The 27593-nt window shown below is 48.0% G+C and overlaps 1 protein-coding gene across 1 annotated transcript; it reads right to left on the bottom strand.

Annotated features, from left to right (window-relative positions):
* Positions 1-26225, bottom strand: Rap2a (RAP2A, member of RAS oncogene family). The gene is made up of 2 exons (XM_051195209.1): positions 25869-26225; positions 1-3479 (listed from the first exon to the last, which is right to left on the bottom strand). The coding sequence occupies exons 1-2, from the start codon at positions 26180-26182 to the stop codon at positions 3242-3244; spliced, it is 552 nt and encodes a 183-aa protein (XP_051051166.1). The 5' UTR covers positions 26183-26225; the 3' UTR covers positions 1-3241.
* Positions 26226-27593: the final 1368 nt, after the last annotated feature.

A 27593-nucleotide genomic window follows, 5' to 3' on the forward strand; every position in this document is an offset into this window, starting at 1 on the left:
TTTTCATTAAATAAATTTATTTGTTAAAATAATTTAACTCCAAATACAACTGTTGAATTCGCATCGAGTTATAGCTACAATCCACGTTTCAATTGAAATGTCAGGCTTCCTCGACACTGTTACAAAACAATAGAGTGTTGTTCAGTTTTAAATGGTCAGTTGTATTAGAGTTCAACAATTAACTGTGAACCGTATCTCTGGGAAACCCCGAATCCATAATGGAAAGTCTGTTCAACGTCTACTGCAGCCATTCTAGAAACCCTGATGGAGGTTAAACAGATGCACAATGACAACTTACACAGAAGGACCCCCAGTCTCTAACATCTCATTGGCTGAGGAGACAATTAAAGCTTCACCAGTGCTAACGGGGCTGGGGAGGGCTACTGATGGAGAACTGAGAAACTAGACCCGAGAGCATCAGACAAAGCAGCTTCACACTCAAAGCCAGCAACACTCACACTGGAAAGCACGCAGCGGGCACCCCTGGGCAACACGGAAAAGTAAGCATCAGTAGTTTCAGTACAGAGTGTGGTGACCCAGCCAAATCCCAATTCCACAAAGCAAAGGGTATGAGCATCAGAGCACCTTTCAGTGGAGAAGGAAAGACCCGGAAGGCTTCCCAGCGCACGCTGGCGTGTCTCGTGGAAGAGCTCAACGGTGGGAAGGCATCGGTTACCATCACTACCACAGCATAAAAGAACCCACAAGTTACACCTTAAAAGAAACAAACCTTAAAAAAAAAAAAAAAAATCTGCCCTTCGGTAAAAGTAAAAGACAAAGCAGAGGAAACTTGACAGTAGCTAAGGAAAAAGTGGGTCTTTGGGTCAAACCATAATATTTTTAAGGCATGTTAGAACAAAGTTTCATTTATCTAGTTGCTAGTCAGATGGGGCTTTAAAGAAACAGCAAGCAAAGTCACTAGCTCTCCCCTATAACCCGTAATTTCAGGTGCCGGTAAATGTCGTGTTCCTGTCCGTGGGTTTTTTTTTATTCCCATCTTGGCAAAAACATCATGCACAGAAGTCAGATAGATTCACACCAGAGGGGGAGGGCGTGGCAGGTTGTTCTGGGGAAGTGATGCTTGGGCACTACAAAGGATGGGTGCAAACCCTGGGCTGAGGAACACCTCCGAGGAAAAGCCCGCCTGAATGCATGACTCGCGCTTCACGCCTCGACAGCCTTCTCACAGATGATGGGAAACTGTGGAATCTGCACAGCTGCTTCAAATATGCAGTATCATAGACTGCAGTTCCCTATGGGAGTTTAAAAGTCAGAAGTCGTCTCCCAAGTTAGAGCCTCAGAAGTCAGTGCACTGGCGTCTCTGTCTCGGTAGATAAAACAGACCTCTTGGATCTCATTTCTTGGTATTCCACGATTACTGGCTAGAAGTGTCTGTCCTGTGAGTGAATGCAGGGCCTGCTAACTTAAAGTGATGCCGAAGCCCAAACAGGGCAGACTTGGGCCTGGCTTCACCCACACCATTTATTTTTCTCACACATGACAGACACCACTGACTTTTTTTTTTTTTCTATCTTCTAAGTTTAAAGCTAGTTACTAAAAAACACTTGGGGAGATTTCAATGGCTTATAAAGAGACTGATCATTTAAAAAAAAAGTTTTCTTATACATTGTGTTCTGCAGTATAGATTCTCAGTAGAGGCAATGATCTCTGAATTGTGCCAAATTCTTAGGAGTAAACACACATGCACACACAAACACACACTCTTCTCTCAGTTACACACATAAGACTAAGCGGTTACTTGCACAGGACTGTGGAGCCAGGAAGGTGCGGGATGCCAAGTGTGCCCGGGCTCAGAGGCACCGATTCCCGGAGGGCTAACTCAGCTCCAGAGGCGGCTCAAGGCACTGGCCAGCATTTATCTCTGAAGTGAGGTGAGAACCCTTCTACACTTGACGGGAAACTCCTGAATAGATTCTTTTCCTGTGCCATTACTCATGCAAATGATAAACACTTCACGGCTGTGGAAACCAAGAATGCCGAGCTTAAGCACCCGTTAAAAACAAAGACTCAGTCTAGCAGTATGGGCCATCTCGGTAACCAGGGCAGAATAGGTACAAGAAACCCTTCCATGATTCTCCAGAGGAGGAGGAGAAAGATTTTTGTGGCTCTTCTCTTCCACTCTGTAATAATTTATATTCTACTTTAAAACCCAGATTACGTCACAGGTTACTCAATCTGTTTCTGTTTTGTTTTATGCGTACAATAAAGCTCTGTTACAGCAAACTATTTCCAAAGCAGGTGAGCCAAGGGTCACATCGCAACCATAGCCCTTAAAGGCTGCTTTCATGAACACACGCAAAGAATGTCAACTATTGGAACTGTCCTGTGAGGTGTCTGCACGCGGGGACGCGAGGATTGAGGATGTAGCATGGCTTCATTTTCCTTCCGCGGTGGTACTGGCTAGTTGACAGCAATGCTCGTTAGTAAGGCTAGGCAACCACTCAGCCTCAGTTGCTTCCTTCTCGATCAGTAAAGAAAGACCATCCCTGCTCCGTTCAGAGAGAGAGAGGGTGAGTGTGCGCTTCCAACTCTCACGGCAAAGCAGGTGACTCAACAAATTCTAAAGCCAGACTGGATTTTCATACAACCTTGTTCTGACTTTTTCTCCACTGGGGATTGATAGGTGAGTGAATTTCATGTCACAAATTGGGAAAACACCTACAATTAAGCAACGATTTGAAGAACAGAAATGTGTCAGCTGAGCCATCTCCCGGCCATGCTGCTGGCGGGCAGTGTGTTACTTGGTGGAATCCACCGGCTAGAAGGTCCATCGCTTCCTGACTTCAATACTCTTGTAGGAAAATATTTCTCCTTTACTTTTTTTTTTTTTTTTATTAAAGAAGACAAAATATTTTGTTAGTGGTCATAGGAATTCTTCTGGTTTTTCTCTCACGGTTATTTTAAATTTAACCTACACAGCAGTGGCTTCTGTTAACTCAGTGGCCATACCATTGTCACGTCAAATGAGGTCACCCTGTAGCTCCATGGTGGGGTGGTGGCTTCAGGCTGCAGACGCATGGGAGACCCGAGGAGGACAACGGTGGAGGCTGTGGTCACGGACCCACGGGGGCTCAGAGGCATCGCGGGCCATGAAGCCCGAGGGTTGTGGTGCACTCAGTGCGGATGCGCACCACCCACCCTACCAACCTCAGCGGAGTAGACAAGGTGAGGTTGCCTACAAGCCTAGACCAGTCCCGTCCAGGACAGCCGTGTTCGGGTGCTATTGTATGTTACAGGCAGAGCAGCAGGGGTCATCTTTGTCAGGCTGAGCTGCATAGTTCATCTGCCTCACAATTTCAGCAAAGAGTTCATCCACCATTGTTTTACTCTTAGCAGAGGTCTCCATAAAGGGGCAGCCCCAGTCTTCGGCCAAGGCCCGCCCTTCACTGGAGGACACTTCTCTCTCACTCTCCAGGTCCACTTTGTTCCCGACCAGGATGACTGGCACTTTCTCATACCTGAAAGAGAACACGGATTGCAGCAGTTAGCAAGCGGGTATAACAGGTTTTCTCGCCTTGCCATAGTGCGGTATAAATGGTCTCTCTAGCCACGTGAAAAACGGCATGCACCAGCTGTCTTGGCGTCCACCTGAGGCTGCTCTCAGAGGGGATCATAAATGGGCTTTTCAAATGATGTTTTCAATTAATCAATTATGTATCCTTAAAAATCAATTATGTACCCTTTCCAGATAGTCTCAGAATCTTGGACTGACGTCTCAGTTTAAATGCTATCTGTTCCACCAGACGCTCCCTCAGAGCTCCAGACAATCATGCAAGTACGAACTTTACGGCTGACATTATTGGCAGCATTTTACTGTATTCCGTAAGAACACAAAAACAAACCATGTTCTAAGTAGCCGCTGAACACAACAAAGAAAATGAAAGCTGAAACTCTAAGAGGATTCATCAAGATGGGAAGCATCAGAAAGAAACCCACTCTACTTTATAGGGCATCAGCCGGCAGAAAGACGTTAAACTTTTTCTCTAGTGTGTTAAGGATTAAAACTTGTAGTTATTAGCCTTACGAGATGCTGTCTCTTTTCATTTTCTTGTGACCTAGAACCCCGAAACAAACAAGCGATGGGGGGAGAATGGAGAGACAGAGGTCCCGAGTCACACCAGCACCCAACAACCCTTCTTACAGTGGGTGCTCCATGCGGAACAGGACGTGAAACCTGCCAGGGGACAAAGTCACCCAGTGCCGCCCAGGTTTGTGTACTATGCTGGTTCCAAGTTTCCATTTTGATTTTTGAGACAGAGTCTCTCTATGTAGCCCAGGCTGGCCTGGAACTCTGCATAGGTCAGGCTGGCCACTCCTCCTAAGCGCTGAGATTAAAGGCACCACCACCACTCCCAGGCTTCCATTTTAAAAGCCTTTAAAAAAAAAAAAAAATTTTTTTTTCCCTGTGATTTTAGTGTGAATTTGTGTGTGTATGTTTGACAAGACTGTACGGAAGGCTTATCCAATCTGACTAAAGTCAGCTAACCTTCCGGAAGAGACGCCTCTGAGGCACATTTAGGAAATGGAATTATGGGTAGGTCCCCCACATGACATCTGCGCGGCGTCACTGCTCTGTCAGGATGGCTCTCGCTATTTACCGTAAGCCAAGTATACAAGTATATCCATCCCCAGCACACACCCATGTTTCCCTCTGGCAACAGATGGAGCCAATGCCTGAAGGGAGGGCAGCAAAATGCAAGAGCGAGTGGGAAGCAAGTGCGTGCACCGGGTGTGATGCTCCCAGCACAGTCCCGGGGCCAAGGAGACGGGCTGGAGGCCAGCACAGCCAGCCCCGCCCTGTGGGACAGGAGGCTGGGGCCACAGCTCAGGCGCTAGGGTGCTTGCTTGACAGAATTAAGAGCCGCAATGTAGCCAGGAGGAGACTCTCCCCCCCCCCCCAAAAGAGCCAGACACAGCTGCTCAGGCTTCTAAGCTCAGCTCTGGGGAGGCGCTGACGGGAGGGTCCTGATGTGCATCATGGTGCCTGGAGGACCCTGGTGCTGCCCCTGCGGCCTCTGCGAGGTGGCAGTGACAACTCAGCTTCAGTACAGAGAGCCACCCACCAGGTCCTTTCCACACCCGCTCTTACCCGGGTTCCGAGCAGCCTGGCTGTGGGTGGACAGTCAGGACCACGTCAGGACGCCAGCTTCTAATCTGTTCTACCCGCAAGGGCGAAACTGCATGACCTGTTCCTTCTTGCTTATTTTTACGTCTGTTTTTTGTTTGTGAGGCAGGGTTTCTCTGTATAGTCTTGGCTGTCCTGGAACTCGCTCTGTAAACCAGGCTGGTCTCGAACTCACAGAGATCCACCTGCCTCTGCCTCCCTTGTGCTAGGATTAAAGGCCTGGCCCTTCTTGTTAATGAAGCAACTTAGAAATGCTAACAAGGAAACTTTGCTGCTGAAGCTAACACCTAACCAGCCCATTGGCTGCAAGTGCTAACATAGAACTTTCAGAGGGAGGAGTGATAAGAAAACGGGGAAAGACCAGGCTGCAGAAACCCAGACACAGCTGACCTGAACAAGGGGAGCTGACGGCCTCCAGACTGACAGCTGGGAAGCCAGCATGGGACTGACTCCGACCCCGTGAACACGGGTCTCAGTTAGGAGGCCTGGGCAGTCTAAGGACCTCAGACAGTGGAGCCAGGATGTATTCCTGGTGCGCAAAAGGACTTCGGGAGCACATTCCCCATGGAGGGACACTCCCTTAGCCTAGAGGCAGGAGGGAGAGCCTAGCCCCTACTCCAAATGACTAGACAGGTTTAGATGACCCCTCCTGGAAGGCCTCACCTGTGGAGTGGGAGAGGGGAGGAATGCGGAGAGGGAGGGAACTTGGATTGTTATGTAAAATAAGAAAAATAATAATAATATAAAAAAATGAAATAAAATGGTACTTTCTAATGCTGGGCTGGAGAAAACACAGGTGGAGCAGGAAGGTAAGGGGTTCAAGGCCATCCTCAGTCACACAGTGAAGTAACGACTACAGATAGACCAACAAAGCACTCTGTTGTCAGATAAGAGAAAACCATCTTAAGGAAGGTTTCAAAGCTCAGACACAATGCTATACCACACTTTACACTTGAGACACACTTCTAGTTGAGCAGTACAGGATCTAATGGGATATGTGGATTTTCAAGCCTTGCAAACACACCAAGTTATTAGCAGTTGGCTGATGCATGTGCTCTTCAGTCTGGAGGTTCAAAGTCACGAGAGACCCGGGGGGCCAACCTACAACCAGTGCCTCGCTTCTCCTTGACCAGGCTGACAGCCGAGTACCTGGGCTACTCTACAGCCTGATCCTCTAAGGGCAGACAGAACACTGCAAATACAGGTCCACATACAGTAGAATCCAAGGGTTACGGGTACACACAGTAATGGGGGGTGAAAATTCAGTCAGTACCAGAGAATCTACCTCTAATAACGGAACTGTCCGTGGTCTTTCCAACCATTGGCGCGTTAAAGATGCTAGAGAAATGTAGAGTAATAACCTGGACAAGAACCCTGACAAACAAAAACAAAAGTGTGTATTTCCAAGTACCAGATGGGGATGGATTTTTCCTCTCTGAAGACACTAACGTGGGGCAGTGTTAACTACTATGAACTACAGTTTGGATGGAGGCTGGGCTCTCACTCCTGCCCACGAACGGCTGTAGAGCTGAACACAGCGCTTCCTGATAGCTGCACCTCATCTCTTCGTTGGTAAAGTGGAGTTCGAGTATCTGCTCCCACTGAATGCAACAAAGACGCCGTCAGGTCAGATGAGATAATTCAGAAATGCAGGTCAGACAGTACAGGATGGTGCACGCCCCGTCCGCTGCCCCTACTTGTGTAAGACCACACAAGTGTGTGGGATGCTTTAACGCTGGGTACCAACGGCTGCCCGAGAGAGCAGCGGTAGACAGCCAGCAGTACTGTGGGTCATACGCATATGATCTGACCTGTTTATTTGCTAGGAGCCCATTACATCCTACATGCTACTGTGTCCACTTGCGATGCACAAGAAACAACAAAGACACCCACCCTCGAGCTGCTTATAGCCTAGAAGAGGAAACAGGTATTGACAAAAAAGATAAGCGAGTTAAGACTTGTTAGACAGAAGAGGCAGCCCAGAGCATGCTGGGGCACAGGCGTCACTGGGAAGGTGGCATGTGACTCTAGGTGAAGGGCTGAGGAGTCTACCACGTATGTATCAGCGAAAACGCCCAAGTGAGACATGGGCTGTACACTGAGTCTGCTGGTTTGAGGAGCAGCAAATGCCTTGTGGGGTCCATCCGTAGGACTCCTTGCCATCCCTACTCGATCCTGTATACAGGTCACAGGCTTCATCTGAGAGACAGAGCTGGGGTGCCAGCAGTGACCTCATAAGACAAGCAGCATTTGCAGCAGGGTCAACTTTATCATCTAGGAGTGCTACACACTTTGCAGTAGGTGACAGCTGTCACTTTCATGTTGGATGCTCATCGTAGGCCCTCCACTTTTCAAAGCGCACCATTTGTGCAGAAGCTAGAAATGCAAAATTCCAAAAACTGCTCTATTTATGAATCACTGCTAAGCTGATCATGGATGGGACACCATAGTCAGGGTCCGAAGGTGGCTGATGTGGCTCAAATTAATTTTGTCTGTAGACTGTGGGAAAACATTTGTCTTATTAGCATGAATTTACATGCTGTTTATTATATTCGTGAGTGTGATTGTATAACGTATGAATAAATAAAATCAGCTCTCTTAAGCAGCTGTGCCTAATGGCTTGTACAAAGCACTGCTTAGCTGTAGAATGCCGGTGTCTTCTTAATGAGGCAGATCTGTAAACACCAATGGTTCAGAAGCACTGAGCGAGCCAATCAATAGGCTGTTTCTACTTCGTAACTGTGCTAATGCGTGTGTGTACGTACACGTGTCAGTGTGGCTGGTCATTAAGACAACTTGAGGATGGATCTGAGTACTGACTTCTGGGCCCTGTTCCAGAGCTACTGAAACATGTATCTATACATACATAAACTCGGGGCACTGACTGAGCTTCAAAAGATGCCAGGAATCACCAGGCTCATCTCTGGTGCTGATCCTAAACGACACTGTATGCTTACCACTATGACTTTAATTGAGCAAATCCACAATCAGCGCACTCCCCTCTTCATGAACCCATCAAGATAAACACACACGTCTACGGCAGTCAGTTTCTTCTGAGGGCTTCGCAGTTTAAGATGGGCATGCTCATTGGGATTTTGTTATGCTGTTCTTGGCCATACGCTGGTTGAAATAAAATTCTTTTCGAGTTCGAAGAGACTCAGGGAGGCTTTTCTTAGTCCCTTGTACAACTCTGTGCCCAGGGTTAAAATCTCCTGTCCTAAGAAAATGGCAGACACTTGATGCTTCCGCCCCTTTGGGGCCAACAACAGCAGATGTCTCTGTGGCATGTCAAAGCATCTTCAGGGACACAGGTCTCACACCAGGGCAGCTTGCTTTGTCCTGCCGTCAGGTGGTGGAATTCACAGTTGAACGCTTGCTGCGTTCAGAGCTGGGATGTCTGGCTTGGTCCCTTCACGGTCCCAACTTAAGCATGAAGGGGAAGGAACTTTACTCTTCTGCAAAACGGACACAGGATTTCTTTCACAGGCTTTTTCGCTCAAACCAAACAATGCACCAAAATTTAAACAAAAAGAGCAAACAAATTCCGGGCAGTACTTAAATTGTACTGAGGGGCATGCTCACTCTCACCTGTGAGAAGGAGCGCCGGGACTATTTTGAGTCTGGACTTCCAGACCTTTTCTATTCATATACAAACATAAGCATAATTTTTCCATACAAGGAGATCATGTTATCTAGTAGTGTCAATGCTGCTCAGTATTATGGAGTGATCTATTTCAATAAATGTCATATTATAATGTTTTATATCAATGTATAAATACATGCATGTGAAATACATATGTAAATAAGATATATGTGTCTCCTAAAACTGTACTATAATTTACGCTTGCTCCATTAGTGCCCAGTTTTTGGCAAACATAACCAGCAACATAATAAATGTATGAAGATGTGTGATTGCTATACCAAAAGGTGTATAAAATGTGTATTTTAAAAGCCCGGTGTGTCTGTTCTTGAGCGCTTGAACTAGAAAAGTCCCACTTGAAGATCAGTCCATCCAACTGCTGCGTGGTTGCCAAGTCTCACTGGATGGCGGGAAAGCTGCGTGGCTGCACACAGTCTCACTGGATGGCGGGAAAGCTGCGTGGCTGCACACAGTCTCACTGGATGGCGGGAAAGCTGCGTGGCTGCACACAGTCTCACTGACGGCAGGGAAGGTACATCACTAACAGCGCCCGACGCTGAGGACACCCCTTCACCCAGCACAGGGTGCTGGGGCTGCTGGGGGTTAGGTCCGCAGCTGGTGAAAGGGGTATGGGCTAAGCAAGGCTGCCCGCTTCCTCTATCGAGTACTGGTGATTTGTACTCAGGAAGATCTGTACCAACTCTTTCATTTTGTTCATTTTAACAGTGCATGCCTGTGTGTGTGTGTGTGTGTGTGTGTGTGTCCGTCCGTCCGTGCGTCTGTCCGTCCTTCACTTTTACTTTCTTGGTGTTTTAAAAACACTAAACTTAAACAGCAAAAATCTTTCAACGCAATATAAACATTACGGTAATATGAAGAAGACATTCAGAGTTATCAGGGACTCCATACCATGTAAGGGAACAGCAACTCTGTTCACAGAAATTGTTCAGGTTGACATGGTGCCCTACAGTGTAGTTGGGATGTCCCAGTGGCGGTAAGGTGCAGCCCACAAGCATGTTAAATGCGTCCAAAGCCACATCGGGCCTACGCACACGGTCAAGCCCACTTCCCTATCTACAAGAACCAGGAAGGAGGCCTGAGTACAAGTTCCCAGTCCTTACCCTCTCCCTTCTACTCATCCTTGGAAGATGAACCAGGAGTTGGGAGAACTCTGGGGAGGGCCAGGACGGCGGGTTCTGTGGTCTTCCGTGTTGCTCGGGGTTAGTCAGACCACAGACTAGGAACAGGCAAAGCGAACGTGGGGAGCCCAGCATGGGGAGGGGCTGATTGGCTGAAGGTTGAGTATGCTAACACTAAAGGACAGCATGTCACTAGACACAGAATTGACAACAGCTCTGAAGGGTTTCTTCACTGTCGGGTTACAAACTGCACCTGGGATCTTTTCAGGAGCACCGGGGTGTTCAAGCCCCACATTAAATTGGGAAGAGACGAGGGAAGGGCAGCTGTGGTCAGGACGCAAGATAAACGAATGCATTTGATTTTAAAAAGGGAGCTGTAACTGTGATTACGTTTACTCTGGCCCTCTGTCGTTAGAAATGGGAAGTGTTTACAAGCACAAGCCTGAAGCCTTGTCAGTTAGACACTGGGTGCGAGAACCGGATGGAACCCGTTGACTCTGCTAACCGCACCAGGCACACCACGGAGAAGGAGACAGCTGCTGCCAGGCTCACGTGCAGCTACTTCTTACTCCAATCTGTAGGCACCTCCCGGCTCCAAACTTAACTGAAGAGTTGAAAAGTAAGTCAAAAGACAGACTTCTGAACACACAGCATTATCAAAGCGGGGGAGGAATTCAAGCATTAAACATGCATTTCGTTGTGAGGTGGATGCTGAAATCTGAAATCTATGGTTGAAAACAGGGCCGACTACTGGATTTGAGAAGATCAAATCAACTGCTAGCATCTGGGTTATAGCGGAGTGCACCTGCTCAGCAACCCCACCCAGAGATCCAACTACTCAGTTATAGCTGAGTGCACATGCTCAGCAACCCCACCCAGAGATCCAACTACTCAGTTGCAGTTAATTTTGTTAAAGCTGCCCCTGGACAAGGCATACTTCAAGAAGCTTCCAGACTGTGAAGAGCAGAGGTTCTACGACTGTGAACAAAGCCGTGTCTACCTGACAGACCATTTATCATAGAAAGACTTAAACACAGTTCTTTGTTTCCTCCAAACAACTAAGCACAAGAGTCCCCAACCCCAAAGGGGAAAAGAATAAAGCCAAGAGCCCAAGATATGGCAGCTCATGCCTACCATCTTAACTGGAGAGGCTGAGGTAAGCTTGGGCTAGAGTTCTTGCCTCAAAACAAAACAAAACAACCCCCCTCCAAAAACAAAAAACAAACAAACAAACAAACAAAAATACCAAACAAGCAAAGCTGTTGAATTTCATAAATCCACATTCTAGAAAACAAAGGTTATGACATTAATGGAATTAGAATTTATTCTCCCCAGCAAGGAAAGGGAATTCCCCAGGAAGGAAATCCCTTCCTTTAGGAGGGGAAGAGGGCGTCAGTTATTTACACCACCGTGGGCAGGGCTGCTTCCACTGTCACCAGAAGACTCGTGAGGTCTGCAAAAACAGATCTTTAGATTTGAAGTAGGTGATCAATGGAAAAAGAAAATAGTGAAAATAAAGGAGATGACGTCTATTGTTATTGGCAGAAGCCCCTACAGCAGCAAACAGAAAATATAAGTGCTAGATATATATGACAGAGTCTCGGGCCCATGCTCACGTAAAAACCATATGCAGCTAGTTCTAAAGAAACTACTTGTGGCGTGGGAGGATGGGAGGTAAGGCCAGGTCTCTGCTCACCATCTGGTATGGGGTTTGAGGGTCTGTAACAACAGGCCTATTGTAGCAGTGATTACAGGATACTGGATGTGAGAAAATCCACCCATCATTTTCATACGCACAAACCCCTTCACGTCTAATGTAACTTACACCCCAGCTCCAGTCTCTAACAGCCCTATTCCATTTTTCAGCCCCTCTACCATCCCTTCTGACCAACTCCAGGGTAATTAACTTAACCAAGTATCCAGTAAGAATGGTGGTGGCCGCACGGGGCTGGAGAAAGACATTACTCCCAGTTTAACAGTCCAGGTCAGTGACTTTGGTCATCAGCTAAAACCAGGGCACAGGGCACAGATGTGGGTTTAGATTCAGAGAACTACAGGGATGTTTGTTCTCTTGGACATGCTGCCCGCCTTTCCCACGCCCTGGCTCCAAACTTTAACATAGAACGTTAATGACAATGACAGTTACTAATAACTAGCATCTACAGAGGGCTTCATGTATGCCAGACTCTGCACTCAGCAATTCACATGGCCTGTCTATTAAAGTATTATGGATACTGTAAAGTACTACGGGGTTGCTAACTCTTAGTCTTTAGGTTCCCTCAAACTATCTGTTAGCAAGTCTTAGAGTCTTAACTGTAGTGATACAGCTTTAAAAAAAAAAAAAAAAAAAGCATCAAACTGGTACTGAGTACTTTTCCTTCTGGTTTCTTGCTTACATTCTCCAGGCCAAGTATGGCCAAATACTATCTAGAATAACAGTCATTAACCGCCACGGAAAAGAGAAAGATGGAGACACTATTCCCTGTAATATATGTAAGCTGACAATCTAGCCTCCCCTGCAGACAAGTATGTTCCCCTGTTCTAAGCATCTTTTCCTCGCAACAGTGTGGAGCACCAGGCAGAGAAGCAAGTCCACACTGTACAAAGGTACCAGCGCCGTGTTAATACACGTAAAGCGTTCGTCTGCCATAAGGCAGCAGCAGCCTCTGCTTACAGCTGGGGCCCCACAAAGCCATGGCCAGCAGCAATGTCTGATCTGCAGCCGTGTCCACAGCTGCAAGTGCTTCCTGATGCTTACAGAGCAGAACGACCAAGTGACCAAGCTGCCGGTGCAGAAAAACACCGAATACACGGAGAAGTGACTCTTTATTAATATAAACTAGATGGCCCATGCCAGCTGTTTTATAAACAACACAAGGACTACCCGGAAGGTAGGAAGGGCAGATGCAAAGGTTTATATTTGCTCAGACTTCCCTGCTGAGACTCCGCTTTAACATGCTCTGCCCTCTGAGGATGCACGGATGAGCAGAACTTTTAAAGGTTTAACTTATTTTCATTATGTATGTGTGAGCAGGCTGTGTGCGTGACTGCAGGTACATGGGGAGGCCAGAAAAACGGTTTCAGGTCTCTTGGATCCTGAGTTACATACAGGCAGCTATGAGCTGCCTAGTGTGGGTGCTGGGAACGGAACTCCGGTCCCCTGTGAAAGCAGTGAGAGCTTGGAACTGCCGGCGTGTGGTCTCTCCAGCCTCTAATACATGTGGTCACCTCTGGAGTGGTGGGGTGGGGGTAGGGGACTGTTAGGGACATTCAAGGGACTACGGGATGCATGGCCAATGAAGAAAGGATGAGCTGGCGAGGGAGATGGGAGAAACCTGCTTCCTCAAACAGAGCCAGGGATGTGCTTGGGTGGCCTCAACAGTGAACACTTCCTGCCGGTCACAACTGAGGTACTGGTCTGTCAGACAGGGGTGGAAAGCACCGGCACGCTGGCGGGCTGTTGAGGCGAAGTGGTTCCGCTGGTAGATGGGATGCAGCACGCCCTGCTCAGCCTGTGCGTCCAGACGGAGGCGTCCCCAGCACAGTGCTCCAGCAGCAAGCAGCTCCCTGCCCTGAAAGGGTACTCCACATGCATCCTTCCTGAGCAGGGGCAGGCTCCATGCCAGGCCACCAAAATCAAGCCTTCCATATAAGAGTACCCAGCAAAGGCTGAATATAAGTCTCTGAGGACTCTCTCAGTCCTGGCTCTTAAAATCTAAACAAGACTACAAATATGAAGTCTGGTGCATGTTCTACTTAGCTTTTGTGCACGTACGGCATTTGTTAATGTTCTAGTGGGTTTTCGTGTGTGTGTGTGTGTGTGTGTGTGTGTGTGTGTGTGTGTGTGTGTGTATGTGAGTCTGGCTAGCCTTCGGGTATGCAGGCATTGGACTATTGGTCTTAACAAAGGGGAGAAGGAAATTATGTTGTGGATAGAAGAGATAAAAAACATACGGCACACCCACGTGTTTTGCAGGCCTAACCTTCACCCCCAGTGTGACAGAAGTAAGGTATGAGTGGCTTTGTGGGGTGATTAGCTACCCCATGAGAGAGACTGCTAATCCCCTCAGAAAAGGGTCATTTGTTCTCTTCCAACTTCATGAAGATGCGCCAAGAGAAGGCATCTACAAACAGGCCCTGACCAGACGATGGATGTCTGGTCCCTTGATTTTGGATTTTCGACCCTCCAGAACTGTGAGCAATGCATTTTCTTTTGTTTGTTTGTTTACAAACTGCCCAGTCTATAGCAGCCCCAGAGAACTAGGAACTAGGGCACTGATCAATCGATGTAAATATATAATTGTTACTAAGACGGCTCCCTCATTTGTAATGAGTTAGAATGAGTGAAACATATTCCCCAAGAAAGATGGTCTGATAAAAGCAATGTTTCTGGCAGAAGGTATTCTGAAATTTAAAAATCAAGACTACTTCTGTATAAGTTAGAACTGTCAAATATAGAGTCATTGACAGTACATTCTGGCACATGAGCTAAAGATAGTGTCCTGCATCCATTCTGCATAACGCCCAGGGCAACGCTATGCAAATGAGGTGGCTTAAGCCATATTATCTGATGTTGACAGCTATGATTTTTATACAAAGTCAGATAAGACTTTCTCAGGAATTGGTTTATTAAGGAAAATCTGTCAACACTTTACTATATATAACCAGCCACAGAGTGTTAACGTTATCATTTCCCACGCAGAGCTTTCAGCATTCATGAAAAGGTCTACTAGCATCTCCAACTTCTCAAGATGAAAAATGTTATTTAAAAACACCAATACTCTAGGCTGTTTTTTGTATATCTTTTCATAATTAGTACACATATACTTAAAACCATTACAATTTCTTCTCGGCTGAGAAGCCCTTATGGCCAGGCCCAGAACTGAAAGCGCCAAAGGTGTGTGTACTGCATTCCTCTCCCGGCACACCCTGTGAGGCTGGCCAGAAGGGCAGGCCATGGAACCGTGACCATTAGCTCCATGATGCACCTGGACAGGTCCCAGGAAACCACGGTAGTCTCACAGGGGTCTCCACTTTATCCTCCTTCCCGTGACGCCTTTTCTTGGACCTTTTTTATTGGTGATCTGGGGTTGTTGTGTAAAGAAGCATTTTATGTTCACCGCTTCTCCAGTTATTTTTCATATCCACGTTGCAGAGGGCAAAGTAAAATGCAGAGAAAGCTGATTGCGTGACCAATGAGGGCTGGAGGTCAGCTCTAGGCACAGCAACACTCTCTGTCTCTAGATGAAAGGGTAAGACCGCTATGCACAACAGAACTTTATATTTGCGAACCATAAAGAATATCTCCAAATGATGGGACAGACTTTGATGATCCCCCATGGAAGGCCTCGCCCTTCCTGTGGAGTGAATGGGGGGGGGTAATCGGTGAGAGGGAGGGAACTGGGATTGATATGTGAAGTAAGGAAGTTTCTAATTTAAATCAACATTTATAAAATCAAGGATATTTCAAGAATTCATTAAAACTAGAAGATGAGTATATTTTGGATCTCTAATAAAATAACAAATTATAGAGAAAAAACTAATATTTCATTTAGAGGGCTATAAAGACATCTGGCAAGGAAGAAAATGTGAGTATTGTTGAATAATTAACGAGATACAGGGTTTCCACTCTGAATTATTAACTTTTGAGGTGACAGAAAGTTTGAGAAACTCCCTTAGATGAAATGTGTCAAGCAAAGGTTTACAATGTTCCTCCTGGGTGATTTCACTGAGTGATCTGAAGTTACCACAACCACGGCTCTTCAGCTACTGTCTTCACCTATTTTACTGAGTCAATACCATCCGAAACCCACGCAGCAGAGCCTCCCAACTCTCAGCTCTTGGACTGAATAACCCCCATTGGAAACACGCGGGGCCAGCATCACTTCAGATTGCAGATCTGGAAGCTTTGCTGAACGCTGTGGATGGACTCATGTCTAAACGTGAGATTCATGGAGTTTCGCATACATCTTAGAGGTACAGCTTGGAAACACAGTATCTGTAGTACACCTATGATTTGGGAGCACGTGGTCCCATGAGGCCAGGTGTACAGCTCTTCCACTGAGGCTTCAGGCTGGTACTCAGCAGGCGTTAGGGTTGGTAACCACCTTTCTTACTGGATGAACAAGATTACGTAACGTAACACTACCTGTGCTTATAATCATGATGCTAGCTCACACTGGAAGAATTTTGTCTTCACACTCTTAAATAACAGGCCATGGTATTTGAACTGGTTCAAAGCATTAGACAGTTCTTCTTAGTGTTTCTGGAGTAAGATTATCTAAGTCTCCAAATTTTGTGCGATGAGAGCACTTTGGTGGTCATGGGGAAAACTTAGTGAACAGAATAGAAAAGATTAAACAGAAGACGCGGCACCGACAACCCAGCAAGTTTAATGACATGCCTGTTTCATCCCTGTGCATCTGAGCACGGGTCAGAGTGGAAAGTGGATGTGGGCCCTGTGTAAGAAAGTGTGAAGGTGACTGGTGAATGAACTAAGAGAAGGACGTATACAGTGTTCGCTACTACATAAGTCATTGTATTCCTCATCAAAATACCATTTGAGTATGCCTTTAAATATTAAATGCATAAGCATATATTAAACATATAAACAAACAAAAACAAAACAACACACCCCAAAATACAAACAAAAAAATCAAACCAAAACCGCTCAAACCATAACCTGCCTATCATATTCAGTGGATATATTTCAACATTATGAACAGGAATGCATAATTCAAGTGTGCTTATTTAAATAGCTGCAATCTATTTTAAATAGCATATTCAGAAACACACTTCACCAACATGTGATTAAAAGCACAATTCCAACATTCAGTATTCAGCTGCACTCAGTTTCCAATGCTGGCATATGATAGGGCTTCCCCAACCATGAACTTAATAAAACATGCTAATAATTGACTCCTGTAGTGAGATAGTCCTTCTGTGGCACTGACCACGCCCATTGAGGGGTGGAGCCATGGGCGGAAGTGACCTGTGGAAGGAGGTGTGAGGAAGAACCGGGGAACGCTCTCTTGCTGGCGGGTCTCGGACAGGAGAGCATCCGGTGAACTTGCTGGTGTTCATCTGTCTAGGTTGTAAGTTATTTCTCCCTGAATAAACATCTATTCGGCCTATTTGTTTATCTTGATCCTAATTTAACCGCAATAGACTCCAATATCCATAACCTCACTTTATCTCACATACTCCAAAACATCAGCATCCACTATCACTAATAACCTTCCATTTAGACACAATTTATTAAAAACTAGATTCTGTTTTAGGTGCAGAGATGTCCACTAGACACCAGAGGCTAAAAAGTTAAAAGTCCAGGGCCAGGAATGGGTTACTTCTTTTAGTTGTTGGCTAGTAAGGTCCCATAGGCCCTGAAACATTACAGATATTGCCACTGCTCCTGGTTACCCTGCAGAACTGGGGTGTAAGGCCCTAACTAACCCTGAAGACGCCACACACCTGAGTTACAGAACACAGTAAAAGTGAGCTGGTATGCACCGGGAAGCTCCATTCCCATTGGCTAGCTCTCATAGTGCTGGGAGGTGCCATGCAGGCTACCAGAGGAGAAGAGTAGACAGGGATCACACCTGGCTCTGAACCCTACAGCACTGACTGCCCTGACAAGCCACACCCACGGATGCAATAATACACAAAAACATTGTGAGATGTTTCTGACTGCATTTAAGTCCCGCCCCACAAGCTAAAACCCACACCAGGCACCATTATTGGAACAACAATCTACAGAGAGACAGCTCAGAGACATGGGGATGAAAGCTATTTCCAGAGACTTAGTGCTACACCCATGCATCATGCAGCTCTCAACTCAACCTGAGCTTCTGTTTGCAGTGAGCCACGACTGGCCGAGGTACAGAGGATAAGACAGTATGGGATTCTCAGCCCTCAAGGGAACATGCATCCTATCACCACCACCCAAGCCCCAGGGATCACCTCGGAAAGAGGAGGCAGGAAGTCTAAGGGCCAGAGGCGTGGATGACCACAAGGAAACAGTATTTATCTTCTGGACAGAGCAGAGCAGCCCCACCTGAGCACTCATAGAAGCCGAGACGGACACACAAAACCTGTGCAAGCCCGAGCCAGACCAAATCTCACACAAGACGAGGGACTTGGCCATTGAACTCCTGGCAACTGTTAGCTGCTAGGCGAGGGAGGGAGTCTCCTCCAAGTCAGCGGCTCTCGACCTTTGGGGTGCCACCCTTTGGGGGTCAATGTCCCTTTCACAGGGGTCCCATATCAGATATCCGGCATATCATGTGTTTACATTACGACTCCTAACAGTAGCAAAATTACTACTGTTGCAAAGCAGCGACGGAAATAATTTTATAGTTGGGGGTCACTGAAACGCGAGGAAGCCTCGGGAAGGTGGAAACCATGCTCCAGCCATGCTCCAGCAGAGGGGCACGAGTCCAAGAACATCTGGGCTGCACAGCTTAGTTCTCAATGATGTCTTTTAACGGACACAAGCTGGGTGTGTAGGGAAGGGGTGCATCAGAGAAGGGTGTCGGAGGAGAAGAGCACACAGGACCAATAAAATCAACTTAAGAAGTCAGGTCTGCTTGTTTCTATTACAGCTGTCACACACCCAGAGTAAAGGTGATATTGCTGGAATGTCAGGCCTACCATTCCAAAGAGATTTTCATCTTTTAAAAATGGGAAGGGAAAAAAAAAAAAAATCAAAAACCAAAACAAGAAGTACAAAGCTAAAACTATTTGGTATCCAGCATATACCAATATAAAATTATAGTGACTACTGTCAGATAGTTTTAATGTCTTCAAATTTTACAAGCATATCCGTGTTTTATTTATGTACTGTGATAGATATTTCCGCATACTATAAAATTCCATTAAAAGGTGGGGCATGGCTGGGCGGTGGTGGCACACGCCTTTAATCCCAACACTCGGGAGGCAGCGGCAGGTGGATCTCTGTGAGTTCAAGGCCAGCCTGGTCTACAGAGTGAGTTCCAGGACAGGCTCTAAAGCAATACGGAGAAACCCTGTCTTGGAAAAAAGAAAAAATAATAAAATAAATAAATAAACAAGCTTATATTTCAACTCTGGATGCCCCTGTGACTCAGGAGATTAACCCCAGGCACTGTCATCCCTGATTGCTGAGGTAAGGAACTTAGTGATTCAGGCAGGTTGGCTTATGAGGAAGTCCCAGCCTCTGCTTAGCTCGCATTACCAGTGGGTGCTGGGAACCAAAGGTGGTCTTCAAGCTTGTATGCAAGTTCTTGGACTGCACTGTCTCCAAAGCCTTTACTTTTTAATAACAACCCAGCTTTTTCGAATCTCGCTTGAAAGTCTAGTGTGCTCATAGTCAAACTCCAACATTTTACCAAATAGATTCAAAAGTGTTTGTAACTCTCCTTACACTATCACCTGGAAAACAGTAGATGAGAACAGAGAGCATCGTAGAGGAAAGTCAGAGCACAACGGTGACCCCAGCGTAGATTCTCACTTTCAAAAACTCCTCGAGGGACCCTGTGAAACCAGCTACAATGTGTACACGGTCTCATGCAACATCCCCGTTAGGAATGTGCATAAATGTGAACTACACTTCACTATAATGCACTATAAGTGATCTAGAGGCTTCCACAGCCACTAGACCATCCGAGTGTGACCACCACTAACAAACGTTTGCAAATAAGACTCCGGTGCTGACGGCTCTTCCTCTTGGTTGAGATATATTCAGACATTTTTTTTTTCTCAGTTCCTCTTATATTCCTTAATGTTACTAAGTTTTAAAACTCCAGTCCTAGAATAGCCAAGAGAAAACTATTGTGTCATGATAATGATGTTATGTTATCATTTTACAATACAGCAAAAACAAGTTTCCCCTTCAGGAGGAAAAACAAACAAACCAACTTTGCAGCATGGAAGGCCACTCACTGATGGGGGACGTCCTTCCGAATGCTGTGAATATATGTTCCTCTTATTGGTTGATGAATAAAGCTGCTTCGGCCAACACACAGGCAGGATGTAGCCCGGCAGCGAGGATAGGTGGAGCCACCAGACTAGGAGAATTCTGGGAAGAGGGTCGCAGGGAGTAAGTTGTGGGAGTGGGAGGGTACAGGACACACATGTCATGTAGCCGCTAAGGAAGCAAGACGTCTGGGCATCACCAGTAAGCCAAAAACACGTGGAGGTACACAGACTAATAGAAATGGATTAATTATGAAGAGAGAGCTAGCCAATAGGAAGCCCGCCCGAGCCATCGGCCAAGCAGTTTATAATTAATATTAGCCTCTGCATGGTTATTTGGGAGTAGATGGCCGTGGGTCCTGATAGGACGGAGACACCCACCTAGAACTCATAAACTTTTATTATGTAGTGAGTTGAGTCCTACAGACTGATTACTGTGTGGTGTCTCCGGTTAACAAAGCCACCAGATACCAGACTCTTAAAAAAAATATGCTAAGTAAATACATCTTAAGCTTTCTTGGAGCACACAAGAACAAACAGCTCAAGGTAAATGGATGGAGGAGACAGACAGACAGACGTGGCTCAGGTGATGGTTCCACTGACGTGTGCTGAAATCAAATAACTATGATGCGTGCATCAGCTAGTGCAAAAGACTGGTTTTTTCAAAGAGCAAGTTTAAAGTAAACTTAGGTTTTTAACTACTTAATTCCTCCAGTAAAGACAAGGAACTGAGCACTTAAAAGTGTTTCCTCATTCTGCACTTAGTAGTTAGCATTCATATTGTTGAAGATTTTGATGCTAATATTCTATTTTATAACCACAACTATTAGTTTTTGTCTTTTAGTTTTGTGCTTAAATGGATCAACATTTCCTATTAATCTCCATGTTTAAATTCTTTGTTCTGTGTTTGGCTGTCAGGATTTAGTCATCAACGTTTCATGACACAGAGTCATTAAGCTGAAAAAGTGACCCACAATTATTAGGCTCTGTGCGTCACACGCCTAACTTTGGATTCAGATTCAATGTTGGCTCCCGAGAAGGGCTGAAGGCCTTGTCCCAATCTTAGAACACCTGGTGTCTATAGCCTGGCGCCATGTGTGCAGTTTCCAGTGTCTACCTTGTGACTCTCCAGTTCTGTCCTTAGCGACACTCGTTTGTTTCTGATTTCTCTTCCCAGCCACATCGATGCACTTCTGCTGTACACAGGTTTCATCTAATCACAATCTCAACAGCTACACAGATGGCGCCGAACTTTTACAACACGCAGAAGCTGGCCCTCAAGGCCTTTTCTGACATTCTAAACGGTGGCCACCTAAGCTCAAACAGCCTTGCCAGCCATTCCCCTCTCCCGTTGGCCTGTGCTCACACGTGCAGGGCACTTTGACTTTCCTCTCTCCCGCATCGCCAGGAACCCAACCCTGGCAACCTTCTGCTCTCTCCACAGACACCATGCCAGTTCACAGTCTCTAGACATCAAGCAGATACTAAACCACACTACTTAAAGCTGCTCTCCTCACGGAAAGGGGCTGTCCCCTCTGTCCCCATGGCCCACCTCTGCCACCACTTCTGTAACGGTTCTGATATCTTTTCTTCACCGCGGGCTCAAACCCAGTGTTCTAACCTTCTAGCGTTACCTCCCGCAAAGCGTCTGTGTGAGTGTCTAGTTTGGTCATTATGGTCTCCTTAACATTCAGAACCTGCTCTATGTATCCTCTACATCACTTCTTCACGATTCACCTGACCTTTGATCTCTTCCTCGCCAGTCTAACTGGACGCACTCTCACAGCGTCAACCCGGAACACTAAAGTGCCCAGGACATGGAGTCCAAGTGCTTTTCTTTCTGAACAGTTCTCTTCCACCATGTTTTCTATTGTTTCCTGTAGGCTGGCTGCTGTGCTAGCCGCTTGGGCTTGGAGCTCAGTGAGGATGCTTCGAGCCATCCCAGGGACACATAACGCTCAAGAACACTGCAGAAGCTAAGGGGAACAACAGGCTGCTGAAGGCCGTCGGTGAGGGTGAGCGGGGGCCAGGTGTTACATTAACCTGCGTCCATTCAGTTCAGTAGGGAAAAAAAAGGGCTCCTCTAAGTTAGGGAACACCTTTTAAGCGGGGATGAAGAATGAGTAGAAATTAATTCTGCAGAAAGAAGGAGAACCCAGAGGAAGCTTTTCCAAGCAACTATAAGAAGGCGAGGGCGCTGGTGGAGAGGAGCATCGTACAGTCAGGGAGGGCCCGCACAGGCCTGGACTTAAAGGTCATGCTCAAGGTCGGGGGGCTGGGTCCTAAGATGTGGGCCTAGAACAGCATGGTCTGAGACACCAGGGAAGGACCACAACTAACCCTGGCATAGGCAAGGATAGAAAAGTACAAAATCAGTAAGAATTCTGGAGTTATTAGAATATATGTGCTTACCATCATTATTGTTTTGTTTTTCTTTTTTGTGGTCTGATCCAAATCCAAGGAAGGAGAAAGAGGAGGGTGTAGTGAGTGGCCTATTTGTTTATCCTGATCCTTATTTACCGCGATATCAGGGGAAAAACGAGGAGGAAGAGGAGGAGGAAGCATATAACTTATAAAGCTAATTTTCAAATAGTTCACTTGGCTTTGAGAAGAAACCGTGCGTGCGCGCGCGCGTGTGTGTGTGCATGCGTGTGCGTGCGTGTGTGCATGCGTGTGCGTGCGTGTGCGTGCGTGTGTGTCACGGTGTCTCTTCACAGTGATACAGCAGCCCTGAGACAATGGCTCAGTGGGCAAGGGGGAGCTGGATCCCCCGAACCCACAGCAGGTGGAAGGTCACCTGTGCGCACCTCCATCTGCGTGTCACAGCACGTGTGTCATGGCCTCCACACACACACACACACACACACACACACACACACACACACACACGATAAATGAGGTACAGAGCAAATGAATAAGACATGTCAAACTCAGGCCTCTACATGATCGCACATACAAGCATGCATGCGTGTACACATACATAACCCTGAAAGCGATAAGGGGCGGTCCAGAAAGCAGCAATAACACGTTGCCGCGCTCCACGTGAAAGTTCGGTTAAGTGTTCATGCTCTTTCCCTGTAACATCTCCCATGAGGGAAAACAGTATTTTCCCATGACTAACGTACACTGCTCTTTAGTCTCGCTGTTTCTTTCAAATTGTGATTACAAATATGAGTATTCCCTCCAAAACTGCAATTATGTATCAAGGGTAAAGTAAAGGAAGCCAGAGTGGCAAAAGTTAAAAGAATTACAGCGAGAACTTTTACTGATGTCTGTGTCCCGAGGATTGGACAGAGTGCCTTAGTACATACAGTATCGCGTGTTATCATGCCATCCTCGTGACTCTGAGAGGTGCATGTCCTGAGTACTTTAACACATGTGTTATCATGTCATCCTAGTGACTCTGAGAGGTACATGCTACTTTCCATTTCACAGAAAAGGAAACATAGGCCTATAACATAATCAAGTATTTTCCTAAACCATGTGCAGTTCAATGTTGTAGCCTATGGCTAATGAACACAGATTTTTAAGACATAGCATAGTAAAGTATCTGATTTTTTTAAATACTGAATGGCATAAATATTTCATGGACCATATTTTATATTTAGTTGGTTAAAGAAATGTACGAATAAATTACTACTTCTTTAAGCTCATTTGAAAAATCATCTACCATAAATTTTCTATTTATCCACGTGGTTCACACTTTCTCTATCCAACAGTGTGGCCTTGCACGCACACTGGAGGTTGAATAGGCCAGCAGACACCAAGCTGAAAGACAGATCTGTGCAGAAGAGGCTATACGGGCTCAGGGAGATCTTAAAAATTCTGTGTGTCAGTGACTGGTCATGGGTAAGGTATCAAGTCTCTGCATTTCGGATAGGTCAACTGTAGAACGTCACTTTAAATTACCCCCCAAAACTGCTACATAGAAAGCAAACAGGGACACGAAGAGCAAAGGGAGGGATTACTGAATACTTCTTATAGCGACTGGTGAACTAAAAATCTGGTCCCCAGAGAGTACAAAGTCCACTTATTTGAAAACCATGTGTTAGTATCTCGTAAGAGGAATTCGGTAGCTCCTACTCCCTGTTTCAGGGTGCCCCATACCCTGACGTGGAACATGAATAACCCCTGCTCACCCTCTTGATGTTTAGACTTAGGATGATCAGAAGCCAAGGACCCAGAGGCAAATGATAAAGTTCGGTGAGGTACAAAACCGGGCCATGAGAGTAGGTGCCCAAGCCTGACACGGGCTAAACTCTAATCTCAGTACTCCACTGGCGGAGGCAGGGGCATCTCTGTGACTTCAAGGTCAGACTGGCCTATATGGTGAATTCCGGGGCAGCCAAGTCAACGCAGAGAGACCCTGTCTCCAAAATAAAGACGAGGGGGCCGAGAGGGCTTCATGACACCGTCATCCGTCCCAGTGGAAAACCCTGCTCAGCTCTGACTCGGTTCATCAATGGTCTTCGGACACCGGAGTTGGAAGTAGTGAGTCTGGGGGGATTGGAACCCTGGTCTACTGTCCTGAGCCGAGCCGCCAACCAACTGTTCTAGTAAACCAATCACCCCATTATTATACCTGAGAAGTGTGAGCGGCACAGAGTCACCAGGGACTACAACGGGGTGCGGAGCGTCCCAGCCAGCACCTCACCAGTCACACAGGTATGTGGGGCTGGACAGCTGGCGCGCTGTTTATATCTACAGACAGCTTCAGGAAAATGCATTAATGCACCCACATGTGTGCACACATGTGTAAAGAATAAGACTGGAGAAGTTAAAGCTGTACGGGTCACCAACTTTGGGAAGAGATGGTGTACCCACTGTTGTGTAGTTTGGAATTTAACACAAGAATGTAGAAATCTCTGCTGACATGCATACTCAAGTATGGGAGGGGCAGTGAGGACCCGGCATGCCCTCTGACTTCAAGCGCAAGGTTAAAAACTAAATCGCTCTGGTCCTGAAGTGAGTACACCCTAACTGGTTGGTGAACATCAATTGTGTCTACTTAAACTTCCAATAGTGACTTCAACTTTAGCTACACAACTGGAAGAATTCTGAAACATTATCAGTAGTGTTTAGTTTATAAGGATCTGAAGAGAAAGTTACCAGTTAAGAACTGGAAAAGTTGCCAAAACCCTGCAGTAACAAGTTAGATTTCCAGTATTTGAAAGTTAAGGGGGAAATACATGGTATCAACCTAAGACAAAACATTGAAACCTTTAGGGCTTCCAGCAACATCCAAAATGCATCCTCTGAACAGTTTACATCAGGAAAAACTCGTTTGCATCAACTCCCCCCCCCCACCCCACACACATTAACTTTAAATTAGCTAATACACAAGCCACCACTTACACTAAACTTCTGTTTGGTTTCCAAGAATGGCCTCCATCCCTTTTGGATCAGGAAAAGAGAGTAGATTTCATGAGGGGGGCGGGGGTGGAGCTTCGTTCTTTCAATGTAAATGTCATAAGCATGCTTCTATATGCCAACCCTGCAGAATACTGTGAGATCTTCAAATTATCTCACAATGTGCCTTTTAAAGTTTTGCACTAATTCATTCCTGCCAACCTCCTGGCGACATTTAATCTTTTCCGCAACGAGGAAGGCCCTCTGGACTCGTATTGACACTGTCACAGAATACATGTGTGTAAGTTTTGGCTGTCAAACCTCACCAGGGTGGGTTTGAGCGCGCGCGCTCACCCTGCACAGGCGCGCCTACACTCAGCTCCCCTCTCCCTGGCGCCCACCTACTCATCCCTTCTCTCCTGGCAAGTTTGAAAGTTTGCTTTCTCCGGGGGGTACAGAAAGCAAGCGCTACCGACGTCCTAGAGACAAAGGGCTGAGCTGGGGTTTAACGGGATGCCCAATTTTAGTGGCGACACAATGCCCGCAAAGTGTGAGCCCCGGGAAGGAGGTGGCGCGGCCCCGGGCCGGAGCCGGGGCCGGGGATGGGGATGGCCGAGGCCCCCGCGCGCCCCGCTCTGCTCACCGCTTCACGCGGATGATCTGGTCCCGCATGGGTTTGATGTCCTGGAAGCTCTGCTGGTTCACCAGGCTGTAGACGAGGATGAAGCCCTGGCCGTTCTTGATGTACAGGTCCCGCATGGACGCGAACTGCTCGGTGCCCGCCGTGTCCAGGATCTCCAGCACCGACGGCGACGAGTCCACCTCGATCTCCTTGCGGTAGAAGTCCTCGATGGTGGGGTCGTATTTCTCGATGAAGGTGCCGGTCACGAACTGCACGGTCAGGGCGGACTTGCCTACCCCGCCCGAGCCCAGCACCACCACTTTGTACTCGCGCATCCTCCCTGCACGGCCGCCGCCGCCCGCGACATAGACCTGCGTCCGCGCGCCGCGCCCCGGACCCCGCGGCCCCGCCGCCCTGGGCGCCCAGCGAGCCGCGCGGCCCGCCCGGAGACAGGGCCGAGCCGGGCGGCGACGCGGCAGCCCCGAGGGCGCCGGCTGCAGCGACGGAGCGCGAGCCCGAACCGGAGCCGCCCGAGCCGCGGGCCCGCAGTGCCGTCCGCCCCGCCCCGCCCCTCGCGCCTCCACGCCCAGCTCCAGCCGCCGCCGCCGCCGCCGCCGCCGCCGCCGCCTGCCCGGCGCTGGAGCGCGCGCCCGAGCCCCAGCCCCAGCCGCAGCGCGGCGCAGCGCAGCCGGGGGCGGGGCCTGCGGGAGGGGGCGGGCCCGAGGCGAGGCTCCGCCCCCTCGCGCCGTCGCCTAGCGACCGTCCGCGCGCCCGGGAGCGGGGTCCTTCCGCCCGCAGACGTCCGGCAACACCCAGCCCCACAGGCACAGGCCCCGCCCCCGGGCTGCGCATGCGCGCTCCTCCGCGGCCCCGCCCACTCCCGCGCTAGGGAATTTGCGGGCGAGACGGCGGGGATGGGAAGACGTGCACACCGTGCTTGCGGGCCTCTGGGCGATAGCGCTCAGCCCGTCAGCACTACGGGGGCCCCGAGGCCGCCGCCCCCAGTCGCACCAGCTCCTCGGCGGCGCCCGATGACGTCGCGGGGCCCCACCCACCACCGTGTAGCCCCGCCTCCCCTCCAGCCCCGCCCCCGTGAGCCGAGCTCCTCCCACACCCGTGACAGGCAGACACGGGCACCCGGAAGGCCACGAGCGGAGCGCGCATGCGCCAGTCCCCGTCGGGAGCCGCAGCCTGGGAGCTCGGATTCGCCGCAGCCAATCGGGTCACGAATGAAAAGGCGTCTCGCCTTGTTAACCAATGGGGATCAGACCCAGGCCTTGACTGAGCCGACGCCCCTACCCGTTTGCGCTTGCGCACGCTGGAGTAACCAATCGTAGGTCAGGAGTTGCATGACGAGACGGGGCTGAGCCAATCAGAACTCTGCTGGCGTCTGTGGGCGGGGCGGGGCGGGGCTGGAGCGGGCGCCTCCCGTCTCTGCTCCCCGCGCCCTCCCAGCCACAATTCCAACCTGCGACAGCTGGCCCTGGCCATGTCCTTGAAGTGGCGACCCCCGGCCATTGCTACCGCACGTTCCTTGAGAAGGCCGTTCTTTCCCAGTCGTGTCAGAGCCTGGCGGACCTTTCCACCCTTGCGATTGCCCACAAGGTCACTGGACAGTGCATGCGTCTGAGTCCTCTTTCCTGTCACTCGTCAGGGTACAAATGTGTGTGGTTAGTATAGGCGTACCAGGCGACTGTTCTTTTTGAACATTTGAAAACGATTCTGTGTGCTGCAAACACCTAGCTC

This window comes from Phodopus roborovskii, unplaced genomic scaffold (genome assembly GCF_943737965.1).
Source record: "Phodopus roborovskii unplaced genomic scaffold, PHOROB, whole genome shotgun sequence".
Taxonomy (NCBI): domain Eukaryota; kingdom Metazoa; phylum Chordata; class Mammalia; order Rodentia; family Cricetidae; genus Phodopus; species Phodopus roborovskii.

Excerpts from the sequence above, each read along its gene's own strand:
- Rap2a (XM_051195209.1), bottom strand. The coding sequence starts at position 26,182 with ATGCGCGAGTACAAAGTGGTGGTGCTGGGCTCGGGCGGGGTAGGCAAG. Across the intron at positions 3,480-25,868 it reads CAGATCATCCGCGTGAAGCG|GTATGAGAAAGTGCCAGTCA; the intron begins GTGAGCAGAGCG and ends GTTCTCTTTCAG.